General features: G+C 34.8%; 1 protein-coding gene and 1 pseudogene across 1 annotated transcript; both read right to left on the reverse strand.

Moving 5' to 3' along the window:
* Positions 1-12569: 12569 nt before the first annotated feature.
* Positions 12570-13297, reverse strand: LOC120158804 (annotated as a pseudogene).
* Positions 13298-23154: 9857 nt separating this feature from the next.
* LOC120158805 lies at positions 23155-23544 on the reverse strand. Its single transcript, XM_039169555.1, has one exon. It carries the CDS (start codon positions 23542-23544, stop codon positions 23155-23157), a length of 390 nt encoding a protein of 129 aa, XP_039025486.1.
* Between the last annotated feature and the right edge of the window lie 245 nt (positions 23545-23789).

Genomic DNA, 23789 nt, shown 5'->3' on the forward strand with positions numbered 1-23789 from the left:
GGGGTATCTATACCAATTGAAAAAATATATTATAGGCGTCGTTAGAAATGAGACACGAGTTAGTTGTTTAAGACTAATATAAAGTACTAGATCCTAGAATGTTGAAAATTACATGAAGGAGTATAGTTAACATCTTATAATAAATTGAAGGACTATATCTGATAGTTTAATGTTTCTGTTTAGGTTCTAAATTTATCTATAATATTAGCAATTAACATTTGAAATTGCAACACAAGAAATACGAAATGGATAAGACTTGGATGGATTTCTCAAGGGTAAGCGTCGAATATCGAAATGGAGTCGAAAACTTTCTAAATTTAGCTTCTCTGAATGCAAGCCAAGATAATATGATTCTTTGCCCTTGTAAGAATTGTGTGAACATTAATTGGCACATTCGTGAAGTTGTGTACGAGCATCTACTTGTTTTTGGATTTGTTCGGGGGTATAGAAAATGGATGGGCGGGTTATTTTGTACTTTACATGTCTTGAGTATTAAGCAACGCTCTCTTGATGGGTACTTGTTTTATATTAGTTCTATACTATGTATTTCTATATACGCACCCTTATAATTTTTATAAAATAACAGAGATACAATTTCTCCCATAACATTTTCTAATTTTAAAAGCCTTATAATTTAGGAGTGATTAGTTCTATACTATGCAAAAATTAGCATGCACTAAATCTGATAGTTTAATGCTTATGTTTAGGTTCTAACTTTTTCTATAATATTAACATTTAACATTTGAAATTGAAACTCCAGAAATACGAAATGGATAAGACTTGGATGGATTTCTTAAGGGTGAGCGTAAAATATCGAAATGGAGTCGAAAACTTTCTAAATTTAGCTTTTCTGAATGCAAGCCAAGAGAATATGATTCTTTGCCCTTGTAAGAAATGTGTTAACATTAACTGGCACATTCGTGAAGTTGTGTACGAGCATCTAGTTGTTTTTGGATTTGTTCGGGGGTATAAAAAAATGGATTTTTCATGGAGAGTTTGTATAAGATAGATCTGCTTCCACGAGTTATTTGACTTATCCTACTCCTTCTCACCATCCAACTTTTAGAGAAGATGACATAGAATGAATGTTACGAGATGCATTTAATATGCACAATACTCAGCCGTTTGTTACAGAAAATTATTGGCAGAATGATGTTAATGATTCCATTGAGATGGGAAGAATTGAATGTGATGAAGAGCCAAATGGAGAATCAGCAAAGTTTTACAAGCTGCTGGATGAAATAAATGAACAACTTTATGACGGATCAAAGTTTTCAAAGCTTTCTTTCTGCATTCGTCTTTTCCACTTAAAATGCCTGGGAGGGTGGACTGGGAATTCCTTTACGCAATTGTTGGAGTTATTAGGAGAAGTGTTTCCTTTTGCAAAAATCCCTCAATCATGCAAAGATATGAAGAAAATGATAAAAGATTTGGGTCTTGGATATGACAAAATTCATAGTTGCCCGAATGATTGTATGTTGTATTGGGGTGATCGAAAAAATCAGGAATCTTGTCATGTATGCGGAAAATCTCGATGGATGAGTAGAGAGGCAGAAAATGTTATTGAGGATGAAGCTCAAGCACCATCAAGAAAGAAACCGGTCAAGATTCTCCAATATTTTCCTCTCATACCTAGGCTACAATGATTGTTTATGTCCTCCAAGACTGCTGAGTCTATGAGGTGGCATCATGATGACAGAACCGATGATGGAAGATTACGACATCCTGCAGATTCTTTAGCTTGGAAGTCATTTGACAATAAGTATCCAAGTTTTGCGAGAGATCCTAGAAATGTCAGGCTCGGTCTTGTAACTAATGGGTTTAATCCATTCAAAATCATGAGTTCTTCGTATAGTACTTGGCCTGGTGTACTTGTTCCATACAATTTGCCTCCCTGGATTTGCATGAAACAATCATCTTTCATCTTATCCATGATAATCCCCAGCGAGAAAGGCCCCGGAAATAATATTGATATTTACATGCAGCCGCTAATTACAGAGTTGAAACAGTTATGGGAAGGGGTCGAAACGTACGATGTGTTGATGAAAGAGAACTTTAATTTACGCGCTACTTTATTATGGACAATTAATGATTTTCCTGCTTATGCAAATTTATCTGGTTGGAGTACCAAAGGTCGTTATGTTTATACTTGTGCTGCACAAACATGTTTGAAGTGGTTGGTTAATGGAAAAAAAGTTCTCTTATATGGGACATCGTCGGTGGTTACCTGATAATCATAGATTTAGATGTCAAAAGAATATGTTTGATGGTGATGAAGAGTTTCAAAATGCTCCTGAGAAAAACAACCGGCTCTGAAATATTCAGAATGTTGAAAAATATCAATTTTACTTATGGAAAGATGAATCAACCAAGTAGTACACGATCAAAAAAAAAGGCAAAGCATGTTAATGAAGAGGTTGAAGTTGACGAACAAACTGATGATGAGTCTGATGAAGAGGATAATCCAAATGAGGTAGACTTGTGGAAAAAGATGAGTATATTCTTCGAGTTGCCTTATTGAAAAAAGCATATTTTGAGACATAATCTTGATGTAATGCATATTGAGAAGAATGTTTGTGAGAATATTATCGGGACCATTCTGAATGATGCCATAAAATCTAAAGATAATCTTAAGATTCGACTTGACTTAGTAGAGATGGGAATTCTACATGATCTTCATCCGCAATTACATCCGAATGGAAGATATTTCTTACCGGCTTCTATTTTTTCTCTTTCGAAGAAAGAAAAAGAAGTGTTTTGTACGGTGTTGAAGGATATAAAGGTCCCAAATGGGTATGCATCAAACATTTCTCGATGTGTTAGTGTTAAATATTGAAGACTTTATGGTTTAAAGTCACATGATTATCACATATTAATGCAAGATTTACTGCCAGTAGCTGTTCGCAGTTGTATGTCGAGTAAGGTGACAACTTCTATCATTGAACTTTCTAATATAATGAAAGCCATCTGTGGGAAAGTTCTAATGGTTGAAGAACTTGATAAACTACAAGATCGAGTCGCCTTGACTTTATGCAACTTGGAGAAGATATTTCCGCCTTCATTCTTCACAATTATGGTGCATCTGCTAATTCATCTTCCTCACGAAGCAAGAGTTTGTAGACCAGTTTTCTATCGATGGATGTACCCTATAGAGAGGTGTTAATTGAATTACACTTTTCAAATTACTACTGATTATACCTTTTAATAAAATGTATTTACGTAGAATGTTGTTTTGTGTTAGGTTCTTGGGCAAGTTGAAGTCTTATTGTCGTAATAAGCGTTATCCGGAAGGATCAATTGCTGAAGGGTATTTGGCAGAGGAATGTATGACATTTTGCTCTAGATATTTGGAAGATGTTGAAACAAGATGGAATAGACCAAATCAAAATGATGTGTTAAGTACTGATGACTTACCTCAACATTATTTGTTTAGAAGTTATGGTCAACCATTAGGGAAAGTTGAAATTGCACACTTAGATGACACGTCTTGGGTACAAGTACACCGATATTTCTTTTTCATCACGATTCAATAGATCCATTTCGCACGTAAGTCTTTCGGACCCAAGCTATATGAAATCTCTTAATCTTTTATATATATCAATTTTTAACGACATAATATACTTTATAGTGAGTTTAAAGAAGTCTTGAGATCTCGTCCACGGTCCCGAAGATTAAATCAGTGAGAGCTACATAAGTTATTCACAGAAACTTTTCATGAATGGTTAGGCCAGATGGTAAGCAACTAAATCTTACGGAATACTTATAAATAATATATGTCTTGTTTTTTATATCGACATCAATGCAAATTAATTCACCATTCATGTGTAATAGGTTTAGAGTGGGAGAGAAGTTAGTGAAGATGTTAAATGACTTTCTCAAGGTCCGAATAGAATAGTTAAAAGATATAATGCCTTCCTCATTAATGGGTTCAGGTTCCACACGAAATCTCGTGAAAGATTAAGAAGGACACAAAATTGTGAAGTCGTAGTTACTTCGTCAACTACAAGTTATGCTACTGTCAGGGATAATAATCCGCAGGAGGGAGAGGTCGATTATTATGGAAATCTTACGGACATTATTGAGTTAGATTATTATGGAAAACGAAAGGTTGTGCTGTTTCGGTGTGACTGGGTTGATGTAAACAGATGCATAAAAAGAGATAAATTCGGGTTTACAATGGTGAATTTCTCTCGATTAATTCATACGGGTCAACGTTTGATGGATGAACCATATGTATTTTCTTCTCAAGTGAAACTAGTATTTTATTGTCATGATCCAATGGATGACGGTTGGTATGTTGTGTTCTGAAATACTCCCAGAGACGTGATAGACATCAGAGATGGAAGTAGAGATGAAATTGAAAAAAGATCAGAATGTTTACCTCTACTACCATAAAACTTAGATGAAACTATCATAAATACAACACAATTTCAATGGGTTCTAGAGGACGTTGATGAAGATAATTATGACAACTTACATTACATAAGAATGTCGTACGAGTTTATATCTTCATTTATTTATTTATAATGTTATAACCTTTAACATGTTGTCTTTCAATATATTAATTAATTCATTCATTTTTTTATTACACATGTTTGTTTATTACAGATATCATGCCGAGGAGAAAAATAATTGATTTGCGGGTTGTTCGAGCTTCTGAAGACCATGAAGAAAGAAATAACGAGGAATCGAATACACCTGAGTCTTCCAAAGTTCCTGAAAGTGTTGAAGAAGAAGTAGAAATCCAAGGTAATCTTCAAAACTTTATTTCGTACTGTGTTCATTTTCAAAACTGACATTTAATAATTTCTTATATAGTTGAAAATGTTGGAACCCGCAAGACTCGAGGACGTAAAACTTTGAAGGAATTATATCAACTTCCTCCTGGGCATCGTGTCAAAGTTTCAAGAAACGATGCCGGTCAACCTAATGGCCCAGAAACACGTCTTCTAGCAGGTTACTTAGGCATAGCTGGACGTAATGTGAATCTGTTACCGATAAATTATGAGTCATGGCGCGAAATGCCTAATAGTAACAAACATCAGGCGTTGGATTTTGTTAAGGTAATAATGTCATTATTATTATATACTCTATAGAAATTCAATACTAACGTATACTTACGGTGCACACTTATTTGCTGTATAGGAGAAATTTTCTTTAGAGGTCTCTGACGATTATGTGAAGCAAGCGTTAGGGAAGAGATGGAGGGACCACAAGAGCTCCTTAAAGAAGAAATACTTCAAGAATGATCTCAGCCTTGAAGAGAAGCTGCAAACAGTCCCACCTGGAATGCTCAGGTACCAATGGGAAGATGCAGTCAGATTTTGGAGTTCACAAAAAGGACAGGTATGATGTATTTTTCAGAAATTATTGTAACGAATTATAAATCATCATTAAAAGTGGTTGTTTGACATTGTAGGACCGACAGCATGTTGGTGTTACTAGCAGGCAACATCAAAAGTTTACGCACACAGCTGGATCAAAGAGTTTTGCTTGTATAGCTAATGAGGAGGTATTATAGAATATTGATATTGTTTTTTGTATTTCATGTACATACTAACTCATGGTAATTATATTATGATTTTTTTTGGAAAATACATCCGGTTCTAAAGTTGGTCGAATCCAACTATTCGACATGACACATATGAAAAAGGATGGAACTCCTATGACTGCTGAAGCTGCAGAAATTATTGTACGTTTATTGGGTACATGTTTTAAATTTACCTGACTTTATTTATATTTGTACCATGACATTTTTTATTTTAATTAATTAGTCACCTTATTATTAAGAAAAATTAAAGGAGAAAAAGGCGGAGTATCATGTTACTGGTTCGAGTCACGGTATTGTTAATGATGATGACATTGAAAACCGCACTATTAATGATGTTTTGGGTCCTGAAAGATATGGCCAGGTGCGTTGTTAAGGCTCATTTGTTACTCCCACCAAATATTTCAGATCCAGTTCATCACAGTACATGTCATCATAGTCTCAATCTTTCCAATTAGAAGTTAGTCATTTAAAACAACAGTTGGCTGAGATGGATCAACAAATGACTAACATGAAAGCGGAAAATGAAGCAAGGGAAGCAGCGGCAACACAGAGAGAAGCAACATATCAGCAGAGATGTGAAGAATTTGAAAAACGACTCAATGATATGATTAATATGATACAAAAAACTCAACCTCAAAATCCACCATCATAGTCTCATTTATGTTATCAGCATTATGTTATTGTTACTGAACCGTGTTTAACTGAACTTAGATTATGTTAATGAAAACTTTTATTTATTATATTGGATTTTTTGTTGCTTGTTATGGATATAGAGTTTGATGTTATTGCTGTTATGTTTGTTGGATAATGGAACAGATTGAAAAAACAGATTTGGGGTAATCGATAATAATTTAGCGGCTTGGTTAAATTCTGTGTTATTTAGTGGCGTTTGTATCAAAACACGCCGCAAAATATTACATCTATAGAGGTATTTTTTTGTTACAAACGCCGCTATATACCAACCTTTAGCGGCGTTTGTATACTAAAAACGCCGCTATATACCAGATCATTAGCGACGTTTGTATCCTAAAACGCCGCTATATACCAGATCTTTATCTGCATTTTTATCCTAAAAACGCCACTATATACCAAATTTTTAGCAGCATTTTTATTCTAAAAACACCGCTAAATGTAAAAACCTATTGCGGCGTTTTTAATACAAACGCCGCTAAATGTCAAAATCTTAAAAACACCGCGAAATGTGAAAACCTATTGCGGCATTTTTAACACAAACGTCGCTAAATGTCAAAACCTATTGCTACGTTTGTAAGACAAATGCCGCTAAATATCAGAACCTATTGCGGCGTTTTTAGAACAAACGCCGCTATATATCGTTACATATGGCGGCGCTTTTGGTTCACAAACGCCACGAACTTTAGCGACGTTATTTTCAGCGGCGCTTTTTGCGGCGTTTGTCGTAACGCCGCATGTGTTTTTTGCGGCGCTTATAAAAGCCGACATAGGTAAAAAAAATGTCGCAAAAAGCCAGTTCTGCTGTAGTGTTGGCAATGTATATATGACATAGATGTATAATTGAATTCGAGATCTTTAAGGAGAACACCAGTCCAATTTATCATTGAAATCACTTAATGAATTATGAAATTTTAAATTTTCAAAAATATTCGAATTGTGTAACCAATATATTTAAACATTAATATATGAAAAATAAAACAAAATTAAGTACATCCACACACTCCATAACCTTCAAGTTCAAGCCGATGTAAGTTCACAAATAACACAATAATATGAATAATTTCATTGTTCTAATGATTAAATGACATTACTATTTTTTTATCTAAAGTTTGAATCCATTCTTCATTTAATCATAAAAAATGGGTTAAATACACGGTTGATCATTTTTGTTTATGTTTTGTCAATTTGTTATCGCGTATTTTAGAAAACATAATATGTGATCACTTATGTTATCGTTTTATTAAGTTCTGGTCACTAGGACGTTAAATGGGTTAGGTTAATAACGTGATACATAAGTAAAGTGATTTAATTTTTTATTTTAATCCATGAACTTCATATAAAATAGTAATTATGAAATTTTTTTATAAACTTAAAATAATTTGTGGATAAATTTTTAAATTTTCCTTTTAATAATATGCTTTTCTTCCTCACTTGCGCACAAACCCCATGCTTTTCTCTGATCATCTTCTCCACCACTACAAACCCGATCTCCATCGTAGTTTCATTAAAAAAAAGTAGCAGGAATATTTAAACAACCCACAACTTAGGCTACTTAAGCAAGATATACATTCTCAATTGAATTTATTTTCTAGATTTTTCTTCAGGAAATCTTAAATTATTGATTGGGTTTTCATTCAAATTAACATTCAAATTAACATTGGTAATGAGTTATTTATTTTGCTATTATTTTGTCGTTAATTACTCCTTGTTGATTATTTGATATTTCTGATTTGGGGTACTTTGATTCGTTTTCTATGCAATACTTCAATTTCTGGAAACAACACTAAAGAAGCAAAGTTCTACAGTTTTTTATTTTTATTTTCTGGAGTTAAGGCTGGATTAGTGGACATGACTTGGGCATGATTATATCTGACGTGACGTCCAGTCAGTAACTTCTAGAAGGTCCAGTCAGTAATCTAGAAGGACGGGCGGATGACCTAGCTTAAGTTTAAATTTGAATTTGTGAATTATCATTTGTTTTTAGGATTTTATCATTAGCTATTTTCACTTCATTTTTAGGGTTTTAGAAAGATATAAATACTCTCTTAGGGCAAAGCTTGAAACATATCTCATATTTAGCTTCGTTCGTGTTTTCTTATTTTTATAAAGTCTTTCTTTTCTTTTGTTTTGCTTTTTACTTTTCAAGTTTTTATTTTTACTTCTTTAAAAATGCCAAGTGTTATTTCTATCATGCTATAGCTAATTTTTCAATAAGTCAAAGGCTAAAGCGATGACTCAATTTTGATCGTGAGAATTTAAAAACACCTAATACCTTCATGTTAAATTCTCAATTTTTTGCAAACTTGGATTGACAATTAGACTTTCGTTTAAAACTAAAACACTTTTATTTCAAAAAGTGCACATTGGCTTGGATGTTGTTTTGATTTAAACTTGAAAGGAAGAATTAGTTGGTAGCAAGTTTAACTTCCTGGAAACACACTTAGCGACGGTCCGCTAATGGAAATTGAGATCGAATTGGATTCTCATTTGGATAACATAGTCCGAGTCGAGCATTTTCCAAATCTTAAAATTAAATTGGCGTTAGCGACAATAATCGTTGTTAGTCCAAATAAAGACTAAAATTCAAAGATTGATTTTGGATTGTCGGTTTACCAGAGAGAAAAATAAGTTACAAGGATTGAACTTGTAGATTGTAACCTATATTAATTCGAAGTAAAATCTTATTCGATGATCAATTGGAATTGAGGCAAAGAGATGCATGAGGACTCAGATTGAATTTTTTTTCATAATTTTACTTTCTTTAAATTTCTTAGATTTAATTCTTCATTTTTTTACATTTATTTTCATTAAATTATTTCAATCAAAATCCCTCATTTAATTATAATTTTCACCGTAATCAGAATCAAAAGCCTTCTAAATCAAAATTTCCAAAGTTCTTACAGATCAACCCTTTTTATCTTTACTACGTTATTTAATTATTTCTTTTGAGATTAAGGATAATTATTTGATAGTACACGACGCTTATCAAATTAGCATTGTTGCCTGGGACTCCGACAAGTTACTATTAAGTTTGTTTTTGATTTATGGCCAGGCAGAACTTGGGCGAACTATAAGATTTTGATCCGAAAACCAAAGCACGAGCTCGAAGAATCCATGTACAAATGCTCTGAGAGAAGAAAAAATAACGACAATATCAAGAACAACAACATTAAACAGATCTAGAACCAAATCCAAAAGCACCTTCTAACGCTAAAACACACTTCGAATTCACGCTAGAGGAACTGATTCTGATAGGTGATCAAAAAATTCGAGAACTAGCTGTGAAACATGTCGTTTAACAACCGTTATACATCACATTCCCTAATGGAGAAATACCATTCAAGCTTAAAAAGGGCATGATCCATCTTCTACCTACTTTTCATGGGTTACCAAGTGAAAATCCTCATAAACACTTGATCTATCTCCATATGGTTTGTTCAAGCATGAAGCCACATGGAGTATCCAAAGATCATATTAAACTCTGTGTCTTTCCTTTTTTCCTTAGCCGATTTGGCTAAGAATTGGCTTTTTTTTATTTACCTTCTAATTTTGTTAATTTTTGGGCTGACATGACTCACTTTTTTTTCTTGACTAGTTCTTTCTTGTGGCAAAAGTAAGCGAGCTAAGAAGAAGCATCCTAGGAGTGTGACAGAAAGATACAAAGTTACTATATAACTATTGGGAAAGATTTAAGAAGCTCTTCGCTAGCTGCCCACAACATGGACTTTTGGAACATACACTTCTTTAATACTTTTACGAAGCTCTACTCCATTTAGAGATGAAGATTATTACTGCAACCATTGGAGGGGAACTTGAAAACATGACTATGAATACGACCATAAATTTGATATCTACCATGGTCGCTAACCCCCAATAGTTTGGCTTTTCTAGTGAACTCACTCGTCGGGTTCATGAGATAAGTACAATTACCTTAAAATGTAAAATTGATAAATTGACGGATGTGGTTAATTCTCTTGTTTCAGGAAAAATCAAACAACTAGACTATGCATAATACGCACAATGTCAGACCATCCAACAGATTATTGCTCGATATTACAGGAAGAGGTTGGCTCTAAACTAAACATACTGGGTAATTTTTTGGGACTCTCCAGAGACCTTACAACCGTCACTCATATACTTACAATCTGGGGTGGAGAGATCATCCGAATTTTAGCTTTGAACAAAACCTAAGGCATATTCACGTTTATAAACTGAGGCCACCTCCACCACAACCGTACCAACTGTCGAAGCCAACATTGGAATTTATCGTCGAGGGTTGAATCTATCCTAAGAGAAGTTTCAAAATCATACTGAAGCTCTCTTTCAAGAGCTCAAAAAGTAAATGAGTCAACTGGCTTAAAATGTACAATAATTAGAATCTTAGAGGAAGCTACCATCTCAAACCAAGGCGAACCTACGAGAAAATATTAGTGTCATCTCCCTTCGGAGTGGCACTTTTGTTGCACTACCAGTCCTAGAGAATGTAGGCCCATAATCCCAAAAGAAAGAAGATGATTCGAAATCCTAGAGAGAAAAAGATGAAGCTGACGAGAATTCCCAAAGAGGAAAAGGGGTTGATGCAGGATCCTAGAAGAAAAAGAAGGATGAATCGCAGGCTCTTCTCGTGTCGTCTCCCTATGACATTCCACATTATTTCCCTTCGAGGTTGGTAAAACAAGACAAACAAGCAAAGGAAAAAGAGATACTGGAACTCTTTCAGAAGGTAGAGATCAACATACCTATCATTGAGCTAATCCAAAAGGTGTCGACATATGCCACATTTTTTAAGGACCTTTTCACAACCAAAAGAAGGCTTACCGATAATGAAAAGGTAAATCTGGGTGAAAACATTTTAGTTATTTTTCAACATAGGCTCCCACCGAAGTATAAGGACCAAGGTATGTTTATTATACCTTGTAAAATAGCTAAGGTAGGGATTAAACGTGCAATGTGTGATTTGGGTGCTTCCATTAATGTAATGCTACTTTCTGTTTAAAATTTACTTTCTATTGAGCCTTTGAAGGAAACGACAGTGACGATACAACTGGCTAATAGATTCTTGATTTATCCTGATGGACTCATTGAAACCATTTTGGTTAAGGTAAACGATCTAATATTTCTAGTTGATTTCTATGTTATTGACATGGAAAATGGTCATCCCAGCACTGCCTCCAAAATTCTCATTGGTCGTCCCTTTCTAAGCACGACACATACGAAAATTGATGTTCAGAGTGATATTCTTACCATGGAGTTCAACGATGAGATTGTTAAAATTGATGTATACAATTTGATGAAGTAACTAAATAATGTTGTGAGTATTAATTTCATTGATATTTGTTATCCTTTGGCAAATGAGTTTGTGGGAACTAACTTATATAATTATTTGTATAGGTAATTGGAGGATGAAAAAGACGAATCCAGAGAGTTGAAAAATATTTCGTTTGTTGAATCAAATTTGTGCTTAACTCTTTCAAAAACTAAATTGTTATCTTTCATTTTGGATGTACTAAAAATAGAGTCAAAGAAATTATTAGAACTTTCGAAGAACTATCTTTTGGTGAAAATGATGTATTTCCAACCACTATTTTAGAAAGGCTTCCAAAGTAGAAAAAGATTTGAAGAAATGCTTATAAGATTGTCCAAATCTACAAGGATAAAATAAAGAAACTTATTGATCGTAGAATTTCTCATAACAAATTTCTTAGTTGGAAAAAAACTTATAAAATGGAGGAAGCATCTCGAATAGAACCTATAATCTTAATCAGGTTGTCGAGCTAAACGACGTTAAACAAACGCTTTAATGGTAGGCAACCCATTTTTATTTTTCGTTTACATAATTTGTTTATTTATTTTTAATTTAATTTGTTTATTTTTGTTATGTGTTTTTTTAATTCCAAGTACCATAAATATTTTTTATCGAACTTAAATGAAATCGATTGTGATATTTTGGTCAAACAACAGTTGTGGCATATCAAATACAAACCCCACATTTTTAAACTCTTTGGCCCCACCTTTCCTTGTTCATCAACAGATGTCCCATTTAATTCAAATACAAACCCTACATTTTTCATTTGGGTTAATTACCCCATTCATACATGAACTATACCCGATTATCAGTTTCATACATAAAATTTAAAAATTCTCGATTAACTATATAATGTTTTATGCCGTTAACGGATTCACCCACTTTTGTCACGGAAAGTGACGTTAAACTCTATAACCATGACATGTGGCACAATAAAAAACATGTTTTTTTAATTTTTTAGATAAATTGTACTATTCATCACTCAATTATCTTCTCACTCTTATTTTAGTTACTAAAGTTTAATTTTTTTAATTTAATTATTAAACTATAGAATTGTTGGTCAGCTAGTTCCAAGAGAGTGAGAGGGACTAAAGGGAAGCGGGGAGGGAGTTCGGAGCTAGCAAGTCAGAGAGAGCATTATGTTTGAGGTCCAGTCAGGTTAGGACTTGGGAACGAAATGGTGGGACTGAACCGGAGAGATGGATGTGACAAAGAATAACATTGGTGAGCTCCAACAATGTTCCGATGGAATGAGGGATTCCTCCGGCGAGCTGATTGTAGCTGAGATCAATAGTTTTAAGCCGCCTCAGTTGTAGCAAAATATTCCAGGAGATGAAATTCCTGCTTATAACAAGAAAACGAAGGCCATTCAATTGCGAGATTGACACCGACAACGACCCATAGATCCGACCCGGAACAATGGATAACTCAACGAGAGCAAACAATTTCCCAATGGTCGAATCTATCCTCCCGATTAAACCCGGTGAACCAGCCCGTAGATAACCGAGATTAGGAGCCACTACTCTATCAGACTCACAGTAAACGCCGGTGAAGTTACAAGGATCAGAAGTAAGATCCCAGGAAGCAAAAAAATTAGAGCAGGGCAAATCGTGAAGAGACTTTCTAATGGACTGCAACGCCAAGAAATCAATCAGATCTAAAATCGCAAAACCCAAGAATCTACATTGTAACAGAGCAGCTAAGAATAGAGCACAAGAACCTACCTTCATCCCCCATTGTTTAGCCATTGAATCGACGAATCAAAGATGACCTTGAGTTCCCCAGTGAAGCAGAGGTGTTATAAAAAAAGAAAAAGGTAAGGCTTTTGAGTTGGAAAAATGAAGTTTTTTCGTGAGAGGAGACTACTGATTTCTTGTGGGGATACAAACGTGAAAGCCTTTAATTGAGAAACTAACAGCTCAAACATTATTGTAAAGCCCCAAATATCGAATTAGGGACTTTATTGAAAAGATTTAAAACTTGAGGATTAAAATGATTAAATGATAAAAGATGAGAAAGGAGTTGGATTAGTGGTTTAGAGTAAATTGTAACAAGAGATGATTAAAATGGAATTTTGGTCATTTAGAATAAAATGAATTTAAAATTCATTGTCATTAAGGTATAAAAGTAACGAAATAAGGGGAAAAGTGAATTAACTAAGTCAACTCTTTTATTCTTCTTCTTCTTCTTCTTCTTTCACGTAGATAGCCCTCATCCATAGCTAAAGGTGATATCTTAATTTTCTAGTTTATTCTTTTGTTTTTGGTTAGTTTTTGAAGCATTGAGTATGATAGAAGCTTAAGGAAGGATTAAATGGGATCAAACCTAAGAGATGGATGAGATATTTGAGATTGAAGAAAATAGGTTTTTGAGTGTTAAGTTAGAATATAAGTTTTTATTGATGTTTATTAGTATTTTTGACTTGTCAAATATGTAAATAAGAGATTAGAAGCATTGGATGGGTTTAACAACATGTTAGAAAAAGTGGTGTGATTCTTAGATCTAAATATTCTTGGAAGATTTTAGATGTTTTAAGAAGCTAAATAAAGGAAAGTCAGTATGGATAAGTAAAGAAGAGTTTAATAGTATTGTTGGGTGTAAGCATAAGGAAATTTGACCCAATTTGGGAAATAATGGGGTTGAAATTGGAAAATCTGGATATGGGTATCGGTACTGATACAATACCGATACTATACGCTTAAAATGGTAAGAACAGCTGAGTAGTATCGATACTTATTCAAGAAGTATCGATACCGAAAGAGGAGTATCGATACTGTGAGGAAGGTATCAATACCATTGATAACAGAATGCAAAAATGGTATCAATACCATATTAGAGTATCGGTACCATAGTGTAGTAGTATTGAAACCATGGTAGGGGTATCGATACTATTGAGCCATAAATGTTAATATAAGCTGCAATGGTTATAGAAATTTAATAATATGTACTTTTGAGTATTCTTTAAGTATAATTGTTAGGAAATATACTAACAATTGACATTATACGTGTCTTTAATGGATGCTTGAGTAGATCGAAATCAAGCTCCCGAATCAAGCAAAACGAAAGGCAAAGGTAAAGTTCCTGGGTAATCAGCTTTACGGTTTGGGATACAATAGCGAGGAAAGCCAAGTGATTGCATTTATTATGTACATTCAGAATTATAAATAGATATTGTTAAAAAGATATGTGTGCAAATCTGCGTGCTACAGGCACTCTGTGTGCAAATCCACGAAATTCATCATGAGTTGATGAATAACCATACAAGCACTATGTGTGCAAATCCACGGAATTCATCATGAGTTGACGAATAACCGTACAGGCACTTTGTGTGAAAATCCATGGAATTCATCATAAGTTGATTTACTACCGTATAGGCACTAAATGTGCATCTTAATAAATGAACATGAATAGAAAGTTTGTAAATTACCCTATTAGCATTAAAGGTGCAAATTGATAAGGTTTATAATAAATTAAAAAGAGTTAGTCGATATTAGAGTTGTTATGCCATATTTATGTTTATAAGTTTGCTTATGGTTAAGTATGCCTCACTAAGAAATTACTTAATGTGTGTTGATTTCACACGTAGGTTTTGATACAATCGGAGTAAGGAGATCATCGGGCATCACCAATCAAGTGTCCTCGTCAGTAACAGTACGACATTCATGTTTACTTTTGATGTATTTAGTTGGCATGCATTAGATTTAGTAAAAACACTTTGAAAAACATTTCATTTAACATGATGTTAAAATAATAAAGTGTGAACATTTCTCTTTTGTTATCTATTTAAGTCTAATGCAAGTTTTATTATTAGTGAATTTAAAATGTTTTATAAAAAAAAACAAAATTTTACGGGTTTACAAATGAGGCACTGTTTGAAAAGTGATGTGACATATGTATCTCGTGTACGGAAAGGTATATGGGAGATGGGTGTTACAATTATATCTATACAATAAAGAAAAAAAATAAAGACTGACTTGAAGAAGAAGCAATGGTGGATGATATTTGAGCTTTTTGATAATGACTTCTTAGAGAAGACGCATGGAGAAACTTTTTGATAATCGGGTATTGTAATTTATCATCCCCGGTTACTTACCTTACCAGAATTGAATATTCAAATTTTCCCTAAAAAAACCCACAATTCAACCCCTTTTTCCCATAAAAAAAGCCATTAACAATCGTAAACATGGCCCCCAAAAAGAAGGTATAATTATCAAATAAGTACGATTTCGGGTTGGAAAAACAATGGTTTGGCGTAGGGATCTTCTACGAAGGAAGCGAAGAAGTAGAAGTGGACGTGTTTAAGAAGCTTGAGAAGAGAAAGGTTCTGAGCATCGTTGAGAAGGCGGGGATGTTATCCAAGGCCGAGGAGCTTGGACTCACCCTTTCGTCGAACTTGGCGCTTTTTTCTAAAGCCGAGGAGCTAGGGCTGCTTAGCTTGTTGGAGAAGGCGGCCAGTGTATCCCCTTCCACACTGGCTTCGACGACACTTCCAGCTTTAGTGGCAAGGCTGTTGGCTATAGTGATTCTATAATTTAATAATTAAATTAAAAAAAATAAATTTTAGTGACTAAAATAAATATGAGAAGATAGTTGAATGATGTAATTTACCTAAAAAAGTAAAAAACATGTTTTTTTAAGTGCCATGTTTCAGTTTGTTATAGGTAAGAGGGTTCCACATGATCTTTCGTGACGGAAATGTGTATACCCATTAACGGCATAAAACATTATGTATTTAATCAAGAATTTTTGAACTTTATGTATGAAACTGAAAATCGAGTATAATTCATATATAAATGTGGTAATTAACCCTTTTTATTTTAAATTAACCTCTGGGTCCCACTTATCTCATGACCTTTTGTTTTTAAAATTTAAATCCCACTCACTATAAAATCTTTTAACCGGTCAAGCCAACTTTTATAACATGGGCCCCATCGCACATCTTTCACTCATTTTCTAATTAATTCAATTTTTTACCTCGTAATAAACCACCCACGTGTTTAGTTTAATAAACAAAACCGTTTTTCTTTCTCTGTTACTCAACACAACTACACGACCCCATGAACCAAACCAATAGCTGCGTTTTTCGTTGCCCCACTCCTAACCGTTCTTAGCTCATGTATCGTCGGTTATTCTTCCGACTCCCTTAATATTCACATCAAAATCATGGTTCAAACAAGAAATCAAGAAGTCGACATCGTTATTTGTCGTTCTGTCATATAAGAAATTTTTTTAGGTAAATATTGAGTTTACTTTTATTACCCCGTGACTGATGTACTATCTTTTGGTTTCGTAGGAAATTTTAATGTTGGTACATCCTCTAACGGCTTCTCTTCCGAACAATCCGTACTTAGACACGGGGAGTTTATCTATTCTCACTCCTAGCCTTGTTTGACACGTTGGAGTATCTTGTTTCTTATCCTGAATCTCACCTAATCTCTTTGCTTGCCTTATGATTTGTGATCTCACTTTTGTTGAAATTAGGATGCATGATAGTTAATGGCATGACTAGTGTTTTTCTTTAAATTTTGCTTGAGGTCCCATGCGTTTGTTGATTGATATGTTCTTGACTTGATACACATTACATTTTTCTGTGAGATCTGAGCCTAAATGAGCATATTTTCATTCTTGCCCACTTTTTTGAATGAGTTTGCTGAACTGTTTTTTATATTATAGAACTTGTGATTAAATGTATTTCTAGATTACATGTTTTGAATTTTATACAATAGTGTGATATAGAAACTTAGGGTTTAACCATTTCTCTACATAAATCAAAGCAGTCTCTATTAAACCTCTGGCTCTTACGGTTGAATTAGTTGGTATGACATTTTCTGCTATGAAAGATTCCCTTTTGATTTAATCAGCTTCTACTGGAATAGTGAAAGCCTTTTTATATTATGAATCAATATAGGTTGACCTCTTCTACTTTCTTCGACCCTGCTCTTCAATAGAGTCTAGAGGCGCTCTCTTCTTCTTTTTCTTTCTCTGACATTCTGAAAGAAAGATTGATCCACCTGGAAACCCCTCTTAACATATTTGGTCGTGAGCGCAGTGGGAACGGGCTTCCCAAAAAGCCAGCCCTGGGCCAGGGTCAGTATAGAATGAAGGGGATGTCCCTAATGTTGTGTTAGCATAGCCAACTTCTTGGGTTGCGGGCAGAGAAGAGCGGACTTGGGGACTCAGGTCGGGGCGCAGAGTAATTAAGAGAGCCATTCCATTTAGGGCGAGACAAAATGGGCGGGCACGAGCGGTCTGTTGTCCGAGCCAATTGGTTAGACGACGACTACTTCACTTATTAGACTAGTATTAGCCGCCTATCCCAGAATGAAATTAGACAAAATAGACGAGGAAGAAGGTTAGAAATCGTCAATTGAGTTCAATATAGCTACATATGCTTTTCCCAATAATCACACCATTGCGTACTGAGACTAAGTTGAGTTTGAGACAATGAATTCAATATACTGGGATCCCCAATTCCTTCTTTTCTTACTTTCATCCGCTAGTAAACCGATTTTTTGCCTTATGCCGTTTCTTTGTTTTACCCGTTATTAACCCAAGACCTTTTGATTTTTACCCTATTTTATTACCTTTTTTAAGACCAATATATAGATTTGTTACACACAAAAAATTTGGGAAAAAATTTTAGTTCGAACAGTGTCGAGCATATTCAAAAATATATTCGAAAGAAGGGAAGGAAAGTTGGTTGTTTACTATTTGATTTCTTTGAATTTTTTACTTTGTTTAATCAGGGGAATGAACTTTTCTCTTGTCTTGATACTTAAACCAAATTTTTGGTCTTTTTCCTACCTTAACCTAAACCATATTACAACCCTTTTAAAGACCATTTGATTAATGTATTTTGTTCATGTTTAGTAGTAGAGACTTGATTTAATTACAAGCTTATAATAATGTCTTGATTAGTTTTGACTTGAGCGTTATACTTTACTCGAAACACTTTGAGCGATAATGAGTGAATCCTTATGAGGTATTGAGTATTGTAACACTGAGATTGACTGGTTATTGAGATGCCGTGTTTTGCTTAAACTTGTTCATAGTTATGCCTTTGCTTGATTTTGATAATTGATATCATCTTGATTTGTTTGGTTGTATTGGATATATTTTGAGATGAAGGATGATAACTTTTGATTTTGATGTGTTGGTTGAGTAATGCTTGAGGAAAAGCACTAAATAAATGAGAGGGAATTTAATGAGTGATCCATTTTGATATTTGTAATACTCTAATCTAGTTTGACCCAAAAATCCATGGATTGCAGTGTTATATGGGACTATCGAAATAGTGACCCAAAATATTTTCTTTTAAAATTGTTTGTAAATTTATGAAATTTAACCATCCATGATGTAATATAAAAACATAATAAAATATGGGTCAAAATGCATCTGCAAAATAATACAAATACTGAGTTTCAACAAGATTTATGACTTAATACATAACAAGGTCAATAATAGTACATGCCCTCTAAAGATGTCTCAAGACGTATTCTGAAAGGTCTTTGGAAATATGCTCTGATGCACTGTAATATATGATAACTATAGCTCCCTACAATCTTCCCCTGAGAACCTAAGCACGGAAACACATTTCGAACGTTAAGCTTACGAGCTCAGTGCCTCATTGAAAACTATACTATAATATATGCATTCACTAGATGAAGTGACAAGTGGCACAGGTCTGAACATGCTTAATATTGTACTAGTAATTTGTGGCTGGCATCATGGTGCGGCTGAGGGATTATGCATCTCGGAGCTTACACATCCCTCTAGCACTGTCGAATCACCATTGGGTACTCCTGGGTGAGATCCAGAATTCTACATCGGAAACGTGCACCCATCAACCTACTTCATTGAGTCTTGGGGTATATGGCACCCAGTCGGCTGCTGAATTGTCATGGCACTAACTTGGATCCACTGAATGTTATATTTCTGCTAAAAGGAACTCGGGGGTCCTGATTATTTCCCGAGCATCAAACAATGATAGTTTTATGTAAACCTAGCTATATTTTGTTTCTACTATTGTTCACGTTTTGTGAGTATTAAATATGGACGTGAAATATGTGCAAGTATACAAAATCGAACAAGTAATAAAGTGATGAGTGAGTATTGTCTCCACAGGGATTGGTAGAAATTACAAAGTTTAACCAAATCAAAGCACTACTCTATCTAAGTATAATTAGTAATGGTATGCACTAATGACGAATGTCAAGGCAATAGATATTGGCGGGGATGAAATAATGGTATGATGTGGCATAAAATGGTAATGTTGAGGCAAAATGGATGTAAATATAGTGGCAACAAAGCAAATTATAAGGTAAAAATAATAACAGTACCAAGACAACACAAAATGGTAAAAACAAAAAATAAATGAAATGACTTAATCCACACAAGGGAAACTACTTCAGGAATGAGTTATGAGGAATGATTTAAGGATGCTAAAACTTATCTCTCTAATAGATTTAATCTATCTAAGCTTCACTTGGTCGACGAAGTTTGTTGAAATTGCTCCCGGTAACTCTAGTCAAAGGAACCTAATAAAATAGAATGCCACAACATCTCCTCTCATTCTCAACCGTGGAAGCCTACACTATTGATAAAAACTACCCCTTTTAGTATTTTAAATCCTATATTAGTCTCTCTCAAGCACTAAGGGATTAGGATATAGTACTACTTGTGTGGATCTTACTTGTGTTTCTCTCGAATACTCAAAGCATTAATAACTAAGTTTCTCTCGTACACCTAGCCTTCATCTAAGTAATGGACACTCTCATGCTTCCTACAAACTTAGAAGATGAAGCCTTTATAAGCAAAATAATTAAATGCAAAAGATATACTTTAATCTACCATTAAAACAAAATCAAACATCCATAAAATCAACCCAACCAAATAAGGTTAGTTCATGGTGGGGCTCGAATATTCCATGAAATAAAACATGAAAATCATTATTTCCAAACAACCCAACTAAAATAAATGAAAGAAAACACCAAAGGGATGGAGGAAAAAGCCTTCGACGCGCGCTGTCGGAGCTTCCCTTGACCACCACAAACCACCTTAGCACTCTAGCTCCTCTCGGACGCCTAGCTCGCCACTCCCTCGAGCTTCACCAATGGAGGAACACCACAAAGAAGATGGAGGGAAGAAAACAGTGGAGAAGATGAAGAAATTCAAGCTGCCAAGTGTAAGTGTGAGTGTGTAGCCTCTCTCCTCTCTCATGTGAGGTGTATTAACTAATAAAAATATCTAAGGGTATTCATGGGATTTAGCACTCCAAAATACCTATAATACCCCTATAGTCACTCCTTAGACATGATGTTGATCCTCAGAGGTGGTAGTGGTCCCCAGTAAGCGGTTATAACCATCAGATACGTGCCTAGCCAGTTGTCAATTTATAACAATATCTTTTTATGTTTTTTTGTGCCAGAAAAGCCAAGGCATTTCTATCTGCTTCAGCAATGTGTGATGCCACTACTTTCCTTCCCAGCTCCCCCTTTTCTTGTTGTTTTCATGCACATCACTAAAAGCCACACCATTCTCCTCATACAACACCTTAACAATATCAAATAACACAACCACCACAAATGAAATGATATGCATCTACATACGTCTAAAATGACCTAAATGAGCCCTTAATCAAACAATAAATTAAGTGAAAAAGGCCTTGAAATTAGCCTTTTTTGGGGAGTTATCACACCCCCAAACTTAAGTTATTTCTTGTCCTCAGAAAAATTAGGCTCCAACATGCTAGACATATCAAGAATTCAAGTACTTTTCCCTAGGTCAGGATTCTTTGTGGTACTGTGTGTGCGTGATTGTATCTGATCTATACTTAACAAATTTAAGAAATTTCTAATTGAGTCCCATAATTTTACTCCAGCATCACTTATTCATTTATCACATTTATACTCCCTTTTTACTTAATATTTTTTTATAATACTGCTACGAAGAGAGTCGACCCATCACACCTACTATCCCACACTCTAGGTGAAAGGGAGAATACCTTCCACCCCAAGCTTAAGGGAAGAATTGTCCTAAATTCTTAAAGAAAACCAATTAAGAAATGAAACTAATTGTCATGTTATGAAATGCAAAATGAATGCAAATAGAGGTACTTCATTTTTCGGTGGTGGTGTTGCAGTGGAGGTGCTAGAAGCTTCTCGTCTTGTTTTCTTGTAGAATGGTGTAGGTCTGGAATCAAAAGAATTTGAATAATAATCGACGATATTAACACGTCCAGCTGAGGTCTTCGTGTGACGGCTGCTTCGGCGTACGAGAGAAAGTTCAGGTACAGGAACATGATTGCGGTTTTTTCAGCTAGTACCACCTGATAGTCTGGAGTAGGAGACTGTAGGGATTCTGGAATGGACTCATCAACAGAAGGGTTAACATCATTGGAATCAAGAGATGCCTCAACATTAAATGTTGGCAGAATTTACAGAGTAAAGGCTGGTCTGTCGACCGTTCCAAGTCATGTTTGAAAAGCATAAATCCTTCAAGACTCCATCGTATGGGGTATTGTCAGCGTCTTTCTCAAAGTTTTCATGTTGATCTACAACACCCTGTAAATGAAAATATCGATTAATTACAGATGGTTTAAATCTAATTTACTTACCTAAAACGTAAATTGCATGTTGGTTCGTTTTGGAAATATTCGCGTAGAACTCTTTCACCAATAATGCATTCACAGAACCAGGGTGCCTCGCAAACTTGTGCAACTTATGGGGTTCATCTATATCCATTACGTCTGGTTTGAAACCACCATCTTGTTCATCATTGAAAATGAACCCAACTCAAAGAAAAGCTTACGGTTTTTGAAGTTTTGAAATATTTGCTTTGTCGCGTCGTCAACAAATTGTTGAGAAATATGGGCTTCGGCCTTCGTAGGTCTTTTTCATACCATTTTTGTACCAATTTAAGAGTAAAATGAAAAAAGGTTGAGAGGTTTGTTTGGCTTCAATGGCGTCGATTATGGAGGAGAAGAAAGAGAAGAAAGAGATGAAGAAAAACGTTAAAAGAAATAATGGGAGAGAATGAGTGAGTGGACGGTTAAAAGAAAATAAGTGGATGGGGTAAATGGGTAGGTGAAAAAGTAACTACAGGTCATAAATGAGATCTAAAAACACAATTAAAAAATGGAAATAAAATAATATTTCCCTTTTTTCATTGCTTTGTCTTTTTCCAATCCTTGGTAACCGCTCCAACATACTGCTGTAGTATTGGTGGGTCAACAAAATGTAATTATTCACAAGATGAAATAAAAAAATGAAAGAATAAATTTATTATTTATGCACAATCAGCAAAATTCAATGTCGTGGCATTGAAATTTGGTTTTCAAGCAGGCACACTCAAGCGTCGTGCAATAAAGCACCGACTTGTCGCACACAGGTGGAGCTCCATTATAAATTTCCAGACGTTGGTCATTGACTTTAAAGATCATCCCATCATCTATGTTATTGATGTCAACTGCTCCATGAGGATAGATATAGTGCATCCCAAATGGTCCTGACCAGCGAGATTTGAGCTCCCCAAGAAAAGGTTTAAGTATGGAACTGTAAAATTGTTGGCCAACATGAAAATTTTGTGGCATCAGTTTTTGGTCATGTCACTTCTTTGTCTTTTCCTTGTATATCATCGTATTCTTATATGCATGTTCCCTAAACTCTTCCAACTCATTAAGTTCTAGTAATCTCTGTTCCCTAGCTAATGGATCATCAAAATTCAATCTTTTAATAGCCCAATATGTCTTATGTTCGAGCTCAACACGAAGGTCGCAGGCCTTCCCATACACCAACTTGAATGGTGACATGCCTAGAGTAGTCTTGAACGCTGTTCTATATGTCCAGAGTGCTTCATCTAACTTAGGTGACCAATCCTTCTGCCTTGGATTCACCTTTTTTTCCTCTAAAATCTGCTTTATTTTGCGGTTGAATATTTCAACTTGACCATTTGTATGTGGATGAAATGTCATGACAATATTGTGATGGGACTCCATACATCCTAAATGCCTTGGCAATCAACTTATTATCAAAGTGAGCTCCCTCATCACTAATGATGGCTTTGGGACTCCAAACTGAGTGAAGATATTCTTATGCAAAGACTTGAGCATTGTTTTATAGTTATTCTTTGATGTTGCTACTGCCTCCACCCACTTGGATACATAATCCACAGCAAGTAAGATGCATAGATCACCTCGAGAAGATGAGAATGGTCCCATGAAATCAATGCCCCAAATGTCAA

Source organism: Hibiscus syriacus, unplaced genomic scaffold (genome assembly GCF_006381635.1).
Source record: "Hibiscus syriacus cultivar Baekdansim isolate YM2019G1 unplaced genomic scaffold, ASM638163v2 tig00111330_pilon, whole genome shotgun sequence".
NCBI classification, from domain to species: domain Eukaryota; kingdom Viridiplantae; phylum Streptophyta; class Magnoliopsida; order Malvales; family Malvaceae; genus Hibiscus; species Hibiscus syriacus.